Source organism: Dioszegia hungarica (genome assembly GCF_025882075.1).
Source record: "Dioszegia hungarica strain PDD-24b-2 chromosome Unknown MKK02contig_24, whole genome shotgun sequence".
Lineage (NCBI taxonomy): Eukaryota > Fungi > Basidiomycota > Tremellomycetes > Tremellales > Bulleribasidiaceae > Dioszegia > Dioszegia hungarica.
In genome coordinates this window covers 115,950-134,546 of record NW_026515778.1, presented here as the reverse complement: position 1 = coordinate 134,546, position 18,597 = coordinate 115,950, and the positions used below count along the sequence as shown (strand labels likewise).

Genomic DNA, 18,597 nt, shown 5'->3' with positions numbered 1-18,597 from the left:
TTGGGGGAAGGCGAAGGGGCAGGCCCAGAGGACACAGCTATATGCCCTGCAATCCCGGCGGTGCTCCTGGCTGGTCATAAAAAGGAGACAGGACAAAGGTGAATCAGTCGATAATCGCTGGATTGTTCTGGAATCGATATCGCTGTCTCTAAGCGAGGCCATGTAGCTCTTGCTCCTTTCATCCGCAACCAGCAGATAGCACCACTTCTTCGATACTTCTTTGTCTGGCCTGATACGATCCCTAGCGGCTCGAGCTCACCTCACAGTAAATGCTTTATCCTCATCTCCTCATCTACGCTGCATGCGTGAACGAGCTGAATGTCTATGCTATATGACTACGCGCTGACGTCTACAAGCTGATTCTTTTTCGCCTCCAGCTCGGCCATATCGACAAGGTGTCGATACTCGTCCGCCCCGCCAGCCATGCACAGCTCGTGGAATTTGCCGTTTTGCCGGATAAGGTCAAGTGGGGAGCCTTCCTGTACGAGATTTCCTTTGTCCATGACAAGTATCTTGGGGCAGGGCATGATTGTCTGCTTGTCAGCTGCTGCCTGAATGGTGGGGATCGAAGAACTGACCCTCAAGCGATGAGCAATTATGAGAACTGTAGCGCCCTTGAACTCCTCATGGACGACGCGCGAGATCTCAGCGTCTGTGGCAGAGTCGATGCTGGCGGTCGCTTCATCCAGCACCAGAATCTTATGTCGCCTGAGGAGGGCGCGAGCGAGTACGACGAGCTGTTTCTGACCTGCCGACAAACTATGGCGAGCTTCAGCTACGAGAACCCGCAAGCAGCCAGATCGTGAGAACTCACTTTTCACCACCTGACTTGATCTCATAGTCGAGATTTGAGAAAATGTTGACATTCTCCTCCGAAGTACCCACGATTGTGGCTGCGGAGGAATTTGGACTGCGTGGCGCAGCCCAATCCGAGCGCTCCGAGGCATCTTCGCTCAGAGCCAGATCGGTAGCCAAGGCCTTGGGCGTTTTGTTGACGAGCTGGACCTGATGCAAAGCGTCGTAGAGTTGTTCATCCGAGTAGGTGCCTTCGATATCGAATCGCGAGATTGACTCGGAGGGTATCGGAGAGGAGAATGGGGTCCTGTGCAATGATATCCAGTTTCGAACGGAGCTGTTGCAGCGGGATGGTGGCGATATCTTGCACGTCAGCGAGTGGCAAGCGAGAGATCTGCAATCCGTAGCACTCACCTCTGCCGTCTATCCTGATACTGCCATGACAGACGTCCACAAAACTGAAAAGCGCCTTTGCCAGCGTACTTTTGCCACCCCCAGTAGCTCCAACGATCCCCACTCTCTGACCGCCTTCGACCGTGAATGTGATCTTGTGCAAGATCTCTGGCATGTCTGGACCGTACCTGGCAGACATCTCGTCGATCTCAAGCCGGCCGGCGCTTGGCCAGCCTTCATACTCGGCGGCCAGTCTGCTCTGGATAAGAGTGTCTTCTGCCTCGTCCCTCCCTTCGATGAAGTCTGTCCCGCCTTCCTTCTCGAGCCGGCGATACTCTGCTGTGCGCTCGACCGAGATTGCGTCAAGTTCAGCATTACGCCACTGAACGAGCACCCAATTGATGTTGCTCGATATGGTTCCCGCGAATGCCAAGATGAATCCAGCGGAAGATGCCGTCATATGAGGTGAGGTGAGGATGATGAGGAGCACAGTCGCCACGACCAGGACGTCCATGACCCGGAGATTGACTTCGATTAGTTTTATCCACATCCCCAGAGAAGGGTAAGGGCTCACTGAATAGCCAATTGCCAAGATATGTCCTCACTATCGACGCGTTTGTCCGCATGTTGAGCGTCCTCATGAGGTCTGCTGATCAGCTTGGTCACGTAACGTACCAATGAGGATTCCGCAGGCGATACTCACCGTTGACGAATATTGACTGGGAACCGAAGGCTCGGACAACAGCCGCACCAGCAATGGTCTCCGCATAGATGGCGTTGACCTGCCCCGGTATTGTCGATTCCAAGCGTCTGACCTGACGCCCTGCCGATCTGTACCACACGCTCTGATCCATTAGTCACACCCAGATAATCGAGATTGGGGTACGCACTGGCTTGTACAGCACAACAAACATGGCGATTGTCATACCCGCAAACAGCCAGCCTCCGTAGTAGGTGACCGAGACGAATGCCACAAGGACTAAGCTCTGTCAGCGCTACTAGCATGTCTTTGATGGTCTCAGATCGAGACTCACTGGCTATGGCGGATTCAGCGAGCTCAGTAATGAGCTCCGAGCAGCTTAGTATGTCGTTCTGCCATTCAGTGGTCATCCAGTGGGTTTTCAGTCGAGAGACACTGACGAGGTCTTTGCCGAATCTCTGTACTATACTTCCTGCTCTCGTGCGAGAAAAAAAGCTCATTTTGGCACGGAGCATGGTCTCCAGCATCTCTGAGTGCACCTGTAGGGTCAGTCCTTTGTCCTGAGCATAGGTAGCAGGCTTACGCGTTTCATGGCTCGTAGGCCACCGAAGAACCGCCATACACCGAAAGCAGAATTGATAACAATGCTGGCGATAGACACCTAATCACATCAGCATAGGAGCATGGAAGGATCCGTAGATGATACTCACGCCTGCATACAGAGACACCCAGAAGATGACCCGGCCTCCATCCTGCCCCGGCTGTGTGACGTCTCCTGTCCAAAATCTGTACATCAGCTAGCGGTCCCGGTCAAGGCGAGAGGCCGTCTGGACATACTCCAGAACTCCTCGTTCCGCTACTGGAGCTGCCACCGTACCGAGCAGAAGAGCAGCCAGGACCAGCCAGAACGTCTTACCCCCATTGAAACTTATCAGTTCTCGCCAGTGGCTGACATCGACTGTCCCTTTTGCCTTGTGTTCCTCCATCATGAGCTGCCTGGGAGTCTTGAGCGGGTGCTCCTTGATCTCAAACGCTTGAGCATTGTCAATGAGACTATTCCTCCGCCTCTTCTCTGATAGGTCACCACCAATGCTGGTGGAATCGTCGCCTACCGAGTTCGCGGTTTCCGTCTTGAGGTGAGCCATGTGCTCGGATGCCAAGATGTCTGGCCCTGTACCCTGCCATACGACTCGACCAGCGTCAATAAAAATGGCCTGATCGGCGATGGGAGCGAGGGATTCCACGGCGTGAGAGGCGATGATCAGTGTTCGGCCGGCCATCAGGGGTCCTTGGAAGCAATGCTGGAGCATATGCTGGGAAGTTTGAGCATCGACCGCAGAGATGACATCGTCGAGTAGCAGTGTGGCGGCGCGGGAGTATACCGCTCGAGCCAGACTGACTAGTACCTATCAGCCAAGACTGAAGGTCAGGAAATCGGAACGTACCTCGTGCCTTTTGGCCGCCGGATAGGATTTTGCCCCTGTCCCATGAGTCCACTATTCAGGCCGATAGGAAAGTGACATACCGCTCTCCAATCTCTGTCAAGTCTGAGTCTTCCAAGATCTCTAAGTCCGGCAGCAATCCGCATGCCTGATCCGTCAACTCCGCTAGCATGTACGTCGATTGATCAGCTTCCACTCACGAAGATCACCGCACGATACCGGTCAATGTCCAGGGGGAGACCGAAAAGGATATTCTCGCTATATAGATCAGCACTAGTCACCCAGCACCCGACGGAGAAGAACGAACCGAATACTCTGGCTCTGAAGCCAAGGCGTCTGAGGCACATACGCCACACCTGTACCTAACAAATGCCAGCCTTCCGAGAGGTCCTGCTGTGGGTCCATAGTTTTTGAGACCGCGTATGAGATCCTCCCCTCCAACAAGCGGGCTTCGCCCATCAGAGCGAGCAGCATCAATGTCTTCCCAGCTCCAAACTTGCCGGCAATCAGATGGACCTGTCCGCGTGCAAAAGTGAGGTCGATGTCTCGGAGCTGGAAGTCGCCAGCGGATACCGAGGTGACAGAGTCGGTGCTGCTGGTAACGAGCGGCGCGGCAGTCCAGCCTACGGTCCCCTTGAAGAAAAGAGGCGCCTGCGGGTCCAGTACAGGAGAATCCACAATGCTCTCTTCGAACCGGTCAAGATCGCGTGTGAGGAGGAAGGCACCGATTCGCTTGGCGGAGAGAATCTCCTGCAGAACCTCGGCAATGCTCTCCGGAATACTCAGAAGGGTGGGGCGGAGCTCTTCAAAGACGGCCATGGAGGTCTGGAGATTAGTTTGAATCTTATCATGCAGAGCCGAGAGTCGCTCACGAAGGCAATAGTAGCAGTCAGTGTCTTCTCGGCGATGAGCGTGTAATGGGTGAATGCGACGACCAGAATGATGGTAGGAGCCGCGGTGTACAGCATTCCCGATACGAAACCCAGCGATCTGGCTTGGACCAGTCGCCTGAACTCCTCATCCGGGACAGTCTTGATCCTGCGGTACCACCACCGCTCTGCTGCCATCATCTTGATCATGCCTATCGCCTGGATGGCCTCCTGCATCAGTTTGGTCTTCCTGTCGGACACGTCGAGGCGTTTCTCGAAGATTTTGTACTGATATTGGGTGATGAAATATGCCGGGACGGAGGTCATGAGCAGCGTGGATAGACCCCACAACCCGGAAGTGCCTGCTGGTTCAGTCATCCGCTGGAAGCCTAAAGTATGATGACGCACCTAGCAAGATCCAAACATAGCTCGCACCCACCAACATCTCTATCAAATTCCTGAAAATGCCCAAGAAGGTAAATACCAGCTCAGCGGTTGCTTCGACATCAATGGATATCAAGTTGAGGATGTCGGCAGAGGAGGTCGGGACCTTTTTCTCGTCATCACCTTCCTGAGCGGGCTTGACGAACGTATTGCGCATAAGAAGTTTGCTGTAAGTGTCAGGCTTGTTGGATTCTCGGACATGAGCAAACTCGCCTGAACAGCAGGTACTGGGCGTGCGCTCTAATCCTGGGCGAGACGTAAGTGCCCATGCTGAGCGATGAGCGCCGGAACCCCTCAGCTGGTCGAAAAGCACGGCTGAAGGCGACTTACATGGTGATCTGTCGTATCATTGCCAATGACGGCGCCAGCTTCCCCAGTACAAGCATCAGAGCCCAAGCTGCGGCGCTGCGGCGGTCGAGGCCAGTCTCAATCGCCGATAAGACTCGCTGAAGTGAGATATGCGGGATATACCAAAGAGGTGCGATGAGAATAGCGATCAATTGGCCTGGGAGTCAGTGATACACGGTTTCCGGGGACCGCAGTACTCACTTTGCAGAGCTGGCCGCCACTGTGGTGCCCAGACTTTCCACAAGAACGCCCTGGTGACACCCCATCGCTTGGCCGATATCTTTGGCCCCGTGTATGCATTGACTTCTCGGGCCGTATCCTGGACCCTCAGGAAGTGGTGCAGTCCAGGTAAATCCTGGATGTCTGCTTGGTCAAGCTTCGACATCTTCGAGATTACCGGCAGAAGCCAGCCCAGGATCATCCTCGAGAAGATGGAGGATGAGTATTCCGAGACCATATTAGCCTGCGTGGCGTCGGGGCCGACGAGCTCGTTTGCCACCCTGGTCATCTCTCCCTTTTCTATGGCAGCAGCCACAGCCTTTGTATACACCTTTTTGAGGTCGGCGTGCCGCTCTGGCTCGCACGGGATTGAGCCAACCGCGATGATCTGGCCCAAAGTCAGGCCGAAAAGAGTATACTCGACCCAAGTGAGGACGACGTGAGAGTTGTCGACGAGGTACTGCCCGAGTTTGGTGATGTAGACATGGAGGAAAAGGGTGGTAGCGATGACGAAGAGGTGAAAAGTGAGAGTGGCATGGCGAGGAATGTCCTTGGTGAAGGCGTAGGTGAGAGCGAGCATGGCTTGGTAAGCGCAAATACCGGAAGTCAGGACCACGGCGACCCAGTTCCAGGCCGTAGGACCACGGATGAGTATGTGATAGTCGCGCAGACCTTGGAGAGCGGCTGTAGCGAGTACGGGAAGGAGGAATACGATTTTGAGCGGAACCACCTGCGATTGGTCAGCTGGATGTCATCTGGCCCGATAGTGATCTCGCTTACAGTCTGCCAGAATCGCTTTTCCTGTACAAACTCTCCATCATCGCTCGGTAAGACCTAAACGTTGGCAAGCAGTTGGCGGCGGAACTCGTCGCCCCGAGTGACGGGTGGCGATCTGGGGGTGAGGAGCTTGATCTGGCCCGAGCGGCGAGCCTGGAAGCGGTCGTAGAGGAGAGAGGCGAGGGAGTAGGCGACAATGAGTGAGACGATCACAAGCGTGGATACCTCGAGAGCTTTCAGCCAGGTTGGCTTCGGAGTATGCAGAATCGTGGGATCGAGCATCTTGATGTTGGCGAGTTGGCGGATAGTATGGAATGTCAACGAGTCAAGGGGGACGGGGCGTCTTATAGGCCCCGATGGCCGGCGGTGAGTCCCAGATGAGAGGAGTGATAGGACAAAGGGCAACACAAGCGACTAAGCAGCTATATCGAGGCGTCAGTCAATTGCCGAAGGACAAAGGTAGGCTCGGTCGAGCTGAACGCCGCTTTTCGCTCCACCTTTGTCAGTGCTTCCTTTCACGGTCTAGCTGCGCTCGTTGTACCACTGTGATCAGAGAGGTACAGATTTTGTCGTTCTGTACTGCATCAATCTTGACTCGCAGGAATGTCCGACGAAGCCGACACAAGCATCAAAGCCCGCGCGAGCGAGGCTAGGCGCAAGGTGGCGGATGCCTCGCAGAGAGGACGGGAAGGGGCTGCCAAGGTCAAAGACACGGTCATGCCTGTGCTTGACAGCGTGGTTGAAGCGTTAGGAGGTGTGAGTGGGATCAGCCATGATGAGCCAGCTAGTCAGTCAGGCTGACTGTCAGTGGGATGAGCTCGACAAGACGGTCAGAGACTACAACCCGACCCTCGCGAAATTCGCCAAAGACAGCTTCTTCGCCCAATACTCGCCCGTACATGGCCCCGCCAAGTTCTTGATGCTCATGCTGGTGATGGGTCTGGTGCAGAGGTGAGCTCTACTCCTATACATTCTCAACAGTGATACCTAGACCCACTCGATAGCATCCTCCCCATTTTTGCCTGGCCCCTCGACTTTCTCGCCCGCCTCCTCGGTTTCCTCCTTCTGTACAACACCGGCCTCCAGCTTCTCCAGGCAGGCTTCGAGTCGTCCAGCTCTCCACCCCGCCTCAAAACCCTCTTGTCGACATTCATCATCTCTTCCCTCCTCTCACTTATCCCCTCCTTCCTCTTCGACGCGTCGCACCACTTCGGCGCGCTTTGGTGTTTCTTCCTTCCCGCCCTGCTATTCGTGACGCCAAAGAGAGGAGGTGCGACCGTGGCGGTGATGATCTGCGACACGCTCTTCGCGCAGATAGGGGATGTGATCACCTCGGTGGTGCCGGCGAGCTTTCAGGGGAAGGAGGGGAGGACGTCGATGATGATCGCTGGAGCTGTCGTTGCTGCCCTATTGTCAGTGTGGAGCTCACTTGCGGGAGACATCACTTGAACTTACCAGGCTAACGGGATAGCTGGGTAGGATACCTCGGCGCCCTCGGATCGTACATGGCCGTATGGACTGTGTTGACCTTCCATACCATCCACGCCATCTCCAAGCCTATCGAGGACAAGGCGGACGCCAGCGCGTACAAGGAACAGCAGACCGTCTGGCACAATCTCCTTGCAATCTGGCTGTGGCGATACCTCTTCACTGCGGTCGAGGGCGTGTCAGTTCCGGGCTTGATGAGCGTCATCGGTCTGGTCACCTTCTACCTCCCGAGCTACTTCCTATGGCTTACCGCCTTCTTCTTCGGGATGTTGATGACCAAGAAGGTTTCGGAGAGTCGAGTGAGTCTGGATATAGTGAGGTGGATATCGGCTGATCAGTCTAGAAAGCGGCGACGTGGTACGCCAAGTGGTTGACGGGCGGTTTTGCGAAGAAGGCAGGGAGCTCGAGTACGTCCAGACCGAGTGCGGATAGTTCGAGTTCGTCGAGGCCGAGTGGGGAGAGATCAAGCTCGTCAAGCTCAAGGCCGAGTGGAGATAGGTCGAGCTCGTCAAGGTCGGGCGGGGGAAGGTCGAGTCGATCCGCGCCTAGGTCATGACACCCGCCAGGTCGACGGCCCGACAGAGAGTAGATAGAAGTATACATACATGCTTTGTACAACAAGTCTCCCCTGAGATATCGGAGACCGCGATCTATAGTTGATTCCGCTTCTTCGACGTCCGCATGAACGGCCGAAGCAGCCATTCAATATCCGCGGTAGCCTGGTCCACTGTGCCTTGCCGTATTTCATAAGCTGGTGGTCAGCCTCAACTATTCCCTTTGCATCTCATCGTGATCTAGCTCACGTTTTGCCTCGAACCTGGGCCCGACCTCCGCTAATTGCACATCCTTATGTGACGATTTGGCAAAGACGTGATGTCTGCTGATCAGCTTTGCGACATACCCAGCCTCATTACTCACCTGAAAGAGATGAAGTCGCTGTCGTTCATGAACGTCATGACCCTCTTCGCGTCCTCCTTGGGCACCGGGAACAGCGCCCTCAGAATCCCCATCACCCTCTCGCCCAGCTGCGTGCTGAACCCCTCAAAGATGAGATGTGGAAACTGCTCGCTGACCGTACTTGTCGCATGTGACGAGACGTCATGCCGAAGAACGACGTTGTGGAGGGTCATGGAAAGGGTGGGGCCGTGTGGGAGATGCGAAATGATGAGGGCGTCGGGAACACCTCGGTGCTCGTGGACGAGGATAAGGTCGGTGATGCTGTTGGAGAGACAGGCTGGGATGAGGTCGGACATGGTGGTGTTTCCGCGGTTGAGGCGGTGGGCATTAGGAAAGACTAAGCGGAGCTCCTGTCTCGTCAGCTTGATCCCGGCGGAACACCAATGTTGAAGCTTACCTTTGCGAACTGTATTAATCGGGATGAGGGAGATCGGGAGGTGGTGACAACGATCTTAGGATCATACGTTCCGACTTTGGCATACTCATCGTCGATATGGCTCTTCGGTTCTGCAAGTCAGCTTCCAGCTACCACATGCTCTTGGCCCCGCTGCAATTCGTCAGTTGAGATGAACGACTCACCCGCTTGCGCTTCATCCAAAACCAGCTCCTTCGCTCCTTTCCTCGCCTCGTCCCTCATCTCCGTCGGTAGACTCTTCCCCTGCGCCAGCAGATCCTTGATGTGCTGCTTCCGCTCATAGATGGCTCTTTCTTGCGATTCTTGAGACTTCTTGAAGATATATTCTCGCCTCTCGCGGGTCTGTCGACGAAGCTAACCGATCAGTCTGTTTCTTTTCCTCTGGGATGCATAAGCCCTCTGGACTGACCATTGTACTGTACCGCTGGGGGTGTTTAGGGTATCTTATGGGCAGCAGGTATTGCTGTGATGATAGATAGTGGACGAAGGGAAGCGCTGCGTGCAAGATTTCTGACCCTTACGTCACACCCACGGACCTCCACCTGGGACGTTATCAATGCCCCACATCTAAGGTTCACATCGCTATCTCCCCATGCATGTTTCCTGCCGCTTAACTCGCTCGTAGCCGGATGACAAGCCAGATGGCGGAGCGATATCGATCAGATCCAGATAGAAGCCCAAGCATACATGGGTAATTGTATGACATCTTGGGCTGAGCCGGAAATGTGCGAGAGATGACTTCGTGTCAAGCCACTCATCGCGGATGATCCTGGACCGCCTCGAGAGTGTAGCGCGCCAGTATACTCCTCAGATGAGGAAAGGCCAAACTTGTGTCGCGTCTGAGCCAATCCCATCACGAGACTCATCCAAGTTGACAGCCATGTCGATTTACGGCACATCTCCGTAGGGTCGATCTGAAACGCGTTCTGAAACAGCTTGAAACACCACGATCCGACGTCGCTCCAGAAGCTCCAGATGCGGTCATCTTCTGAGATGCCCTATGCCCAATCCTCATTTCAATGGCCACCATTTGCGTGGCATTTCAGACGCTCAGCAGACTGCTGGACCTCAGATAGTCTGACCCCCTATAACGCCGCGCTTTTCCGTGAGTGCCAGGCGAAGAGACCCGCTGAGTACAATTCCTGTTGCACCAGGCCGCGGAATCGATCAGCAACCCGGGGTCAGCCAAAGAGTATCGGGTACGAGCACAGTTGTTCTATATTCGGTAGGACCCAGTGACTCTCACATCGAGCATGCCTGCATCTGGGCATAGCTTCATTGCTCAGCGCTCAACAGCGACTGCTGCAAATCCGGTGGCGCAAAGCCACGTGGATCAAATTACGTCACCACCGGTTCGCGCGAATTCGTGCCAGCCGGCAGCAGCAGCTGCAGCAAAATGGCTTTCATACGAGCAGCATATAGACTTGTCCAGCAGACCACTCGAGCCGATGTCGATCACGGGCATGGCGGAGGATGCGGACCTCCTGGCCAAGTTTACTGCGCTCCTCGCCTCGCCGGACCCAATCGCGCTCCCTCGGCAAACCCTTCTCGGCGCGGTCTCCCATTACATCTCAACCTTGCCGTTGGCGGAACTGCGGCCGCTGCTCAAGGTCGTCATCCAGTCGCCTCATTTATGGGATGATGTCAAGGATCGTGGTGACAGTAGAGCAGCTGTCAAGCTTGGCGCCCGCGGTGCGCTTGATCGCCTAAAATCGACCCCCGGTCCGAGTCGGTGGTTCCGGCGTAATGACTCCTTATCTGACTGGCTGGATGAAGCCTATGGTACCACCGCAGAGGCCGAAGGAGGAGGGAAGCTCCACGTCATGGTGGCGCTGCTGGTGGTGGATCCGGCGACAGGGGTAGAGCAAGGCAAGGCGCAGCTGTGGAAAGGGAAAGAACGGGCAAAGGCGGAGGATGAGGTCATCATGGGAGCAGCCGGGAGGCTTCACGAGGCGGAGAAAGGGGCAAGCGGAAAAGAGGACGTTGGGCTACTCTGCGAGGTACTGGAAGCGGTGGATGGGATGAGGGTTCGAGTATTGGATACAAACGTAAGTCCACGTTTTCTCCCCTCGTTATGCCGCCCGCTGAACTGTAGGCTGCGTCGCGGACCATACTCAGCAGCCTGTACCTAAGGCTCGCCGACTCGCCGAGCTCGGTGGCCAGTACAATCAGTCGTACCAGCCCGGAGATACTCAGCCGAGCTGTCGCTCGCTTATTCGGTGTCCTCAATGATGGCGATGTCGAGACGCGGGGTCAAGGCTGGAACGAGATGAGGCAGTTCTGCATTCAGATGCGAGGGGTGATCAGCTGTCTGCCCCTTCTATCCTCAGCCTCGAGTGGAGCCGGAGGCAGACATGCGCCGGAGAGTACTGGTAAGTCCTTACATGATTGCATCATGGAGTACCGCTGATTGGTCAGCTTTCGCAAGGCAAAAGACTGCTCTCTTCGCCTTCCTTGTCCCCTCCTCCACCACTCTTTCCATCCTCCTTCAGAATGATCCGCCCTCTGGATCCACCGATCGCCCGCATAGGACATCACCATCAGCGGATATAGCCTCCGAGTCGCTTCACACCTTATCGGCCTTCGCTTCCATCCTCGACCTGTCTCAAGGCGGTCTCGAGGGATACCACCGGATATTACACGGTATGATCGACATCCTGGTCGCTTCTGCTGGTCCGACCGGAGTCAAGGACCTGCTCACGCGTGCTCCGGCGCCAGACGTGGCGAGCCTCGCGGAAGGAGCCTGGTGGATGACCTTTGGGGAGAGCGTGATCAACCAAGTGGACCAGTGGGGCTTCGAGACCGTACTTGAACCGATGATCCAGAGGTGAGTCAGCGGATCACAGATCTGTCCAATAAAGCTAATAGTCTAGGTTTATCTCAGATAACTCTCTTCGATCGAGCTTCGAAGCTGCACACTCGTTACGGCTGGCCACACTTCAAGCGGCATCAAAGACCCTGGACACGAATCGCTCAGACCGGATCCTTGTCCAGCGGGACTTGCTGGCATACGCTGACCTGCTTATCCAAGTACGTCTCTCGTCATGTTCCAGGGAGATTATGCTGATCAGCAGCAATACACCGAGTCGCTCATCACGTCCGACCAGTTCCGGTCCGCCTACCCCCTCATCGTCGAAGCGGCATCAAGTCACTCCCCAGAACTCGTCAATACCTGTCTGCGGCAGCTACGACTCGCCAAAGCGCCCACTACCTCCGCAGAAGCAGACGCGTTCGGCCATAGTCGCCGAATGGTAATCATCGCCTCTGCGCCTCATATCCCCCTTCACCGCCTGCGGTCGTACCTCGATGGTCTGGCCCAGGATATCGTCGCTACCCCGGCGGACTCCAGTCATCGGGTCGAACTGGCGGGCGCGGCGTTCAGGATGGTGATGCATGATTTGCCGGATGGGCCGAGGAGGGAGGGGATGGAATGGTGGACTAGCTGGAGGGGCGTCTTTGACAGCGGGGCGAGGTCTGTAGATGCCAAACTCTGAATGGCACGGATGAGTGAGGGGTATAAGCGGTGCAGCGAGCTGATATGCTCATAAATCCATCGGCGAGAAGAAGCTTCAACGTCCACAAGTACTGCATACTGATAGTGCTTATTGAGTATTCACAGGGGCCAAACATCGACTCGCATGGCGTACATACCCCAGCGAGTACCCCCAACAATATACACATGCCTAGCTCCCACTGATGCGTCGCCTGACTCTGCGCATCAGTGCGTACATCATTGACCGGTCCGGCTCGGCTCCGGAGCGCTGCTGTATGGGAGCTCGATCACGGTACCCTCACCATAGACGGTGGCGTTGTCATGCGTGGTCTCTGTAGCAGGATCTCGTTTCAAGAGGACCAAGCCAACAGGTTTGTAGTCTGCGGAGGTCGGATCAGCCTCGGAGCGACGTATGAACATCGACCACCCATTCGACCACCCGTCCGACCACTTGGGGAGGGAGTACATCTCGGTCCAGTGCCCGTGATCGTCGCTTCTCTGAACCTGCAGGTAAGTAGGTGTGTCGCCGGTGTCGAAACCGAAACGGAAGCTGACAGGGGTCAGGGCCCCGTCGAGTCCGTATCGCACTTTGCCCATCGAGTCGATCGTCAGTGTCTTCAGAGTGGTCGAAGCGTCGAAAGGCGAAGAAGGGAGAAAGAGAATGGTGGCGTCGAGTCGAGAGCCGGAGAACAGAGGGGGTCGACCGGTCGGAATCTCTGTTGCAGTAGCATCATCGCGAGAAGGTATCAGCTGGGGGGATCGGAGATCCGTGGTGGACTCTGTCACGAGGCATGGCGTCATGAGTGATCTCAGACCGTCTTGGCTCATCGAGTACCAGCACAGTCGCTTGCCGTCCGGTAAATTGGGTAGTGGCCGAATGTGGATGACATACGTCGAGATCGGTGGCTTTGGGAGCAATACAGCCAGGCTGGCATCGGACGCACGTGATGCCCGGGTAGGATTGATGTTGTTCATGCCTGCTCAGTACTCAGTGATGAGGTTGGCTGTGTAAAGTAACACTGATGATAACGAAATGGAGAGAAACGGCTTGGAAGAGGGGAAAGAAATCTGAGGCCCGTTTCTTATCTGGCGCACCGGTGATCGGGAGGTTCCCTCTGATCGGGCGCAATCCTTTGTGATTCTGCACCACCCTCGGCAGATTGTCGGATAGCTTGCATGAGTCCGGACCTCTGACTATCCTCTGACTGATGGCACAACCCCAGCGCAGGTTCAAATCTGCGCGTCGCATGCAGGCAAGGTCCGAGCGAGGGCCGAGCGGGGTGGCAAATCTGACACCATCGGAACTAAGGTCCCTGCAGGGCCTCCTGTACCCCCTCGAGACCTCAAGTCATGCTGATATACGTTCCTTTGCCGATCTGACACCGTTATCAGCTATGTGCGACTCTCCTTGACCAATCTCGGCGGGGAAATGAACGGCAGGTCGAGACTCATCGAATCCTCTCTCCTTCCATGAGGCGTGCTCTCACAAACGATCAGCTGGGGACACGACTTTGCCTGTCCAGCGTTGACATTGTCGGCGACGATACAGCTCGACTTCGATACAGTACAAATTCATGTTTCTATGTGACTGTGTCTCTCAATCAGTCGCTCTTGTCCGCCACTCTCCGTCCCGCTCCAGTGCCTCCTTCGCCGATCCCGCGAATCAGACTCTGTATCTCAATCCATAGTGGAGAATGCAATCTCTCCACAGCGGTATGTCTGCGGTTCACCACGCTCAGCATCGCTTGCGTCCGGTAGAGTTTTGAGCAGGACGGACCCCGAGACGATCTTGCCCTCAAACGCCGCCGTGTCACCCAAGATCACAAACTCCTGCCAATCTGATGAGCGGAGAGCGTACTCGCGGATCTCACGGCGTTTGGCTCCCGGTGGCTGATGGCACGACATCGTGAGTGAGCTGTCTTGGTCTGCGGCCGCGCCACATGCACTGCTGAAGTTCAAGACTTGTGAGATCGTGACGAGACTCCCGGGGATGCTGGATTTCCACCTCGCTTCGGTAGGATGGGGTCCGAGCTGAATCAGGCGGTACGGGTGGAGACTTGACCCGTGCAAGGAGTCCGGAGGCAGGGAGACAGCCTCACATGTCTTGCCACGCATCATGACCGAGAAGCCTGTGGGACGGATCGGCCACCAAGATAGGGTCGCGTCAGTGTCACTGCCGCCGCCTGCCTGATTGTCACCGCTGTTGGTCTCGTAGATCGGCCCGATGTGCCCGTACCCCCATCCGAGCAGATCCGGATCCCCTGGGAGTCGGCCTTGCAACACGCAGAAGTGAGCGGGCATTCGATGCGTGCGTAGGCCAGGCGAAGAGGCATTTGAAGTGCGGGAAGCTGTCGCAGAGTTGGAGCTCATGGTGAGGATTTAGTCAGATATGTGGTGAAGTGAAGTGAAGCGCGCTGGGCTCTACAACACAGTAGGAGGATTCCGGCGACGGCGCAGGCGCAGCTGAAAATTGCAGATTCAGACTCCGGCGGGTGTCAGCCATCCTTTGCAAGTCGATCTCGGTATACCTGCTGGTGTTTCATCCTATGACCGACCCGAGCTCGTGCGCTCGATAACGTGGTGTTGCGCCGGGAGACGTATCGTAGCTCTCATGTCAGCTACATACAGCACTGATACAACATCCATCCTTGAGATTCACTACTAGCCATGCAATCTGGCTGGATCACATGAAGTCTGCCGCCCCTTTCCTCCCACCACCCACTCTAGCCAGAATCGGCGCCGGCTTCTCCACCCACATATCCTCCTCTTCCTGCACGTGTACCCCGGTCCCAATATCCCTCGACCCAATCTCAACGACCGCAGGTGCCGTCTCCTTCACCGGTATCGCCGCACTCTTCCTCAACACACTCGCCACCGGCTCTTTCCGCTCCATCTTCCGTTTCCTCTCCCTTCCTTCCGCATCGCCACCGGCCCCACCTTCCTCCCCTTCTTCCTCCACTTGGAAGCTGAGACTCCCTTTCGGCTTGCTCTTGTCCTTCTTCCGTTTCTTCTTGCCCTCCCCCGCTGCCCCACCTCCGCTGAATGCCCCGATCGCCTGGACAGGCTGGGTGGGATCCGTGTCGTCCCTCTCTCGCTTGACCTGGAAGACCGGCTTGAACGTCGTGAGATCTACCGGGGCAGTCGAGACCGGCTTTGGCGCAGCAGCCGAGGATGTGGAGACCGCCGATATAGCGGGGGTGGTCGTGGCTTTGGCAGGTCCCGCGTCCGCATCTGCCCCGTCCTCCTCATCCGAGTCCTCATCGTCACTCGCAAAGATCGCCTTAAAGATATCGATACTCGGTTTGGTATACGTCAGAGTATCCCTCCCCTGATTGATATCCTCCGCCATCCCCACTTCCGCCAGCGACTTGGGTACGCGCTCTCCTTCTTCCACCAGCGCCGCCGCCCCTGCCGCTAGGGGTACCGCCGTAGTCGAACTGGGCGAGCTCGGTTCCGCCGGCTTGTAGATGAAAGCATCCTCCCAGCTCGCATCATTCTTCGGCAACGCCCCCAACTCCCCTACTCCACCCCCACTGCCAGCTCCAGCCCCTGCCCCCTTGGGCTCTCCCTCCGGATGAGGATCCTGCACGCCAAACCTCCTACACACCAACTTGGCCGGATAAAACTCCTTCACCACCCGAGTCTCCACGCCATACCGCCCCTCCACCGCCGCACGCTCCCTCGGCCCCATATTCCGCTTCTCCTCCACCTTATCCTGATTATCCCGAACCTTCTTGGCATCCTCTATCGCCTTCTCCGCCTTCTCCTTGTCGTACATATGTAGACCCGGTTTCGCCTGCTTCATATCGCTTCCGGCGAGGCTCGCGGACCCACTCGTAAAGCGGGACGACATGGCGAATGACATGGGCTTGAATATCCGCGCAGAGCCGGCAAAGTCGTCCAGCTCTTTATTGATCTCCTCGATAGATCCGGTCCGGAGGTTGGGTTGCGGCGTGCGGGTGTTGAGGGTCTGAGAGGAGAGATAGGAGCGGTACCGGTCTTGTTTGGCGGGATCGTCGGTGTAGGGTATGAAGCCGCGGAGGGCGGCACCGGCGGTTCGAGGGGAGAGTGGGGGGATGATGACCGAGGTAGGAGGGGGAGGGGCAGAGGATGCAGGGGTATCGGTTAGGGAGAGAGGTGGAGGGACGGTGGCCCCGGCTCGGGCAGCAGCGGCTATGGCTTGGATCCGTTCTCGGTCTTTCTCGGACATGTATTCGAAGACCGATTTCGCTTTTGACGTTTTCCCATCTTCCGTTGTCGATTGAGGTATCGGAGGGGCGGATGTGGTAATAGGTGCTGTTTCCTCTAATGCTTGACCCCGCTACATCGTCAGCTTTAGTCTGCATGATTTCCAGGACCACTAGTTTACCTGCTCAAAAGTCAACGGCCGACCCGGAACACCCCTAACGACCTCCTTCTCCACCTTGACCTCCCCAGGCTTCTCATCCCATCTCTTCCCTGTTCCCCAAACGCGCGCAGGACGAGGTCTCCAATCTGGCGGTATTTCCGGCATCTCAAACCTATTTATCAGCTAAACGTTCAGTCATCCCGTACTGTACAATCTAGCTCACCATTTATCCGCTGGAACACCTAGTGGGTCTAGCTCGAACCCTGACAGGACCGGCCGACCATCATGCCACCTCGTCGTATCTATGTCCGACCTGCCCCCTCTCGACGAGGACGACATGTCTCTGGCTGAAGGAGGCAGTCGGGACGGACCCGCCGAGCCACCAATGACGACCGGCATATCCTCGTCTTCGTCTGCATCGGTAAAAGCGAACGGGCGGGCCGAGGTCGATGGCCCTGCTATGGCGTAGGGATCATCTTCGTCGTCCATATCGACGTGGTTGGCTCTTATAGCTATGTCGTCAGCTTAATCCAACTCCTTCACCACCTAAGCTGAAGTGGCGAGCGAGAGAGACCTAAAACTCACCTAGCGGTTTCGCGCGATCCAACCCTCTTCCCATCCCCTTCGAATACCCTAATCCCGCCTTCTCCTCCTTCGCCTCGTAGACCACCAGCTTCGTATCCCTCGGCGCAAACGTATGCTTCCCCTTTCCCTTCCCAGTCCCACTGCCCTCGCCCCCGATGCTCGGGTCCATATCGACATCCTCGTCCCCATCGTCGGGATCCGGTAAACGGCCCGACTTGGCATCTTGCATTTTGAGCCGCCGGAGGTTGATTCGAGGTCCGATACCTTGTCCGGGACGCCAGCCTTGTTTCTGCAGGAGGGTTTGGCCGATGGATGTCCGGGCGGGCTCGATAAGCGATTGGAGGGCTGATGGAATGCTACGGATCAGCAGGGCTCGTTGATGTATCCCGTAGAGGGAGATGTGGGGAGCGGTTGCGAGTTGGAATATGGAGTTCGGCATGTAAGACTTACTTCTTCTCAGCCAGCTCAGCCTTTGTACTACCCAGCCGGTCCGACCTGAACGTTTCGGTATTCTCCAGAGTCCGATCCTCCTTCATCTGTGCCAGATCTTCTTCATCCATAAAGTCCTCTGGCCGCTGGGTTTTGGCCGCCCGATTGGTACGGGAGGACTTGAAGGTCGAAGGGGCCCATCCTGCAGTATCAGTTGAGCTCTTTCCTACTACCGAGCTGAGCGCATAGTAGCTGTTTGACCAGGGTAGAAGCGAGAGGCGAGAGGGGGTGACCCACCTTCTTTGGACCCCACGGAGTTGTAGTAGCCCGCTGAGTATCCTCCAGTGAAGGCCCCGTGGAACCGACGACGTCCTTGCTCATCGCGCACCTATATTGTCAGCTCAATTCTCGTACACAAGGTCATGGAGTGCCTGTCAGCGGACGGATGACCTACCTCTTGTTGCCATTCCGGTACATACTCGAGCTTGTCTTTACGGCTCTCTGCCAGCGCAGGTAGTGGTGTTCCGATCTAAACGGTCAGCGCTATACCCTTCACAGATATACGCAGTGTACAAATGAGCAAGATGGGTGAGCTGAGAAAGCGACGTACCTGGACAAACGATTCGTTCAAATATGCGCTCTTGAGGTTGACCTGCTCCAAATCGAGCTTGTGTTTCAAGCGGGACGTCATCCTGCTCAACTCCGCGGATGACCCGAGCTACTGGCTGTCGGGCGGAGTCTGGAGCGAGGCTCGATAAGGTGAGTATAAGGAGTAATGGCACAATATGGAAGGCGAAACCGTCCGCTGGAGATCTAGAGGCAATGGACGCACGGACTACTTTGACTAGGAAATCGTACTAATGGAAATTGAGGTATTTCATTAGGGCTAATTTGT

General features: G+C 56.1%; 6 protein-coding genes across 6 annotated transcripts; 2 read left to right on the top strand and 4 right to left on the bottom strand.

The window, feature by feature from the left end:
• Window positions 1-335: 335 nt before the first annotated feature.
• Window positions 336-6,269, bottom strand: MKK02DRAFT_40336 (putative ABC transporter ABCC.6; the record flags this gene model as incomplete). The annotated part of the gene is made up of 23 exons (XM_053091059.1): window positions 336-533; window positions 579-759; window positions 815-1,005; window positions 1,073-1,158; window positions 1,210-1,716; window positions 1,763-1,834; window positions 1,892-2,033; window positions 2,079-2,167; window positions 2,223-2,280; window positions 2,329-2,427; window positions 2,472-2,549; window positions 2,599-2,674; window positions 2,726-3,287; window positions 3,334-3,368; window positions 3,414-3,478; window positions 3,531-3,588; window positions 3,638-4,155; window positions 4,203-4,561; window positions 4,608-4,810; window positions 4,974-5,148; window positions 5,193-5,940; window positions 5,991-6,044; window positions 6,093-6,269. 23 exons carry the CDS (start codon window positions 6,267-6,269, stop codon window positions 336-338), a joined length of 4,731 nt encoding a protein of 1,576 aa, XP_052942734.1.
• Window positions 6,270-6,980: 711 nt separating this feature from the next.
• On the top strand, window positions 6,981-7,849 carry MKK02DRAFT_19625 (uncharacterized protein; the record flags this gene model as incomplete). Its single annotated transcript, XM_053086121.1, has 2 exons — window positions 6,981-7,399; window positions 7,459-7,849. Coding segments are annotated over 2 exons (810 nt in total), but the record flags the coding sequence as incomplete, so codon positions are not given.
• A 276-nt stretch (window positions 7,850-8,125) lies between these two features.
• MKK02DRAFT_40334 (putative rRNA primary transcript binding protein) lies at window positions 8,126-9,729 on the bottom strand (the record flags this gene model as incomplete). The annotated part of the gene is made up of 6 exons (XM_053091058.1): window positions 8,126-8,226; window positions 8,279-8,352; window positions 8,394-8,782; window positions 8,830-8,939; window positions 9,012-9,201; window positions 9,724-9,729. The coding sequence occupies 6 exons, from the start codon at window positions 9,727-9,729 to the stop codon at window positions 8,126-8,128; spliced, it is 870 nt and encodes a 289-aa protein (XP_052942732.1).
• A 581-nt stretch (window positions 9,730-10,310) lies between these two features.
• Window positions 10,311-12,341, top strand: MKK02DRAFT_19693 (uncharacterized protein; the record flags this gene model as incomplete). Its single annotated transcript, XM_053086130.1, has 5 exons — window positions 10,311-10,895; window positions 10,943-11,156; window positions 11,266-11,674; window positions 11,721-11,877; window positions 11,922-12,341. 5 exons carry the CDS (start codon window positions 10,311-10,313, stop codon window positions 12,339-12,341), a joined length of 1,785 nt encoding a protein of 594 aa, XP_052942731.1.
• A 236-nt stretch (window positions 12,342-12,577) lies between these two features.
• On the bottom strand, window positions 12,578-14,710 carry MKK02DRAFT_40332 (uncharacterized protein; the record flags this gene model as incomplete). Its single annotated transcript, XM_053091057.1, has 2 exons — window positions 12,578-13,056; window positions 14,071-14,710. 2 exons carry the CDS (start codon window positions 14,708-14,710, stop codon window positions 12,578-12,580), a joined length of 1,119 nt encoding a protein of 372 aa, XP_052942730.1.
• A 313-nt stretch (window positions 14,711-15,023) lies between these two features.
• On the bottom strand, window positions 15,024-18,393 carry MKK02DRAFT_19821 (uncharacterized protein; the record flags this gene model as incomplete). The annotated part of the gene is made up of 10 exons (XM_053086156.1): window positions 15,024-15,110; window positions 15,159-15,347; window positions 15,402-16,661; window positions 16,710-16,860; window positions 16,912-17,191; window positions 17,274-17,629; window positions 17,724-17,904; window positions 18,000-18,090; window positions 18,157-18,231; window positions 18,313-18,393. 10 exons carry the CDS (start codon window positions 18,391-18,393, stop codon window positions 15,024-15,026), a joined length of 2,751 nt encoding a protein of 916 aa, XP_052942729.1.
• Between the last annotated feature and the right edge of the window lie 204 nt (window positions 18,394-18,597).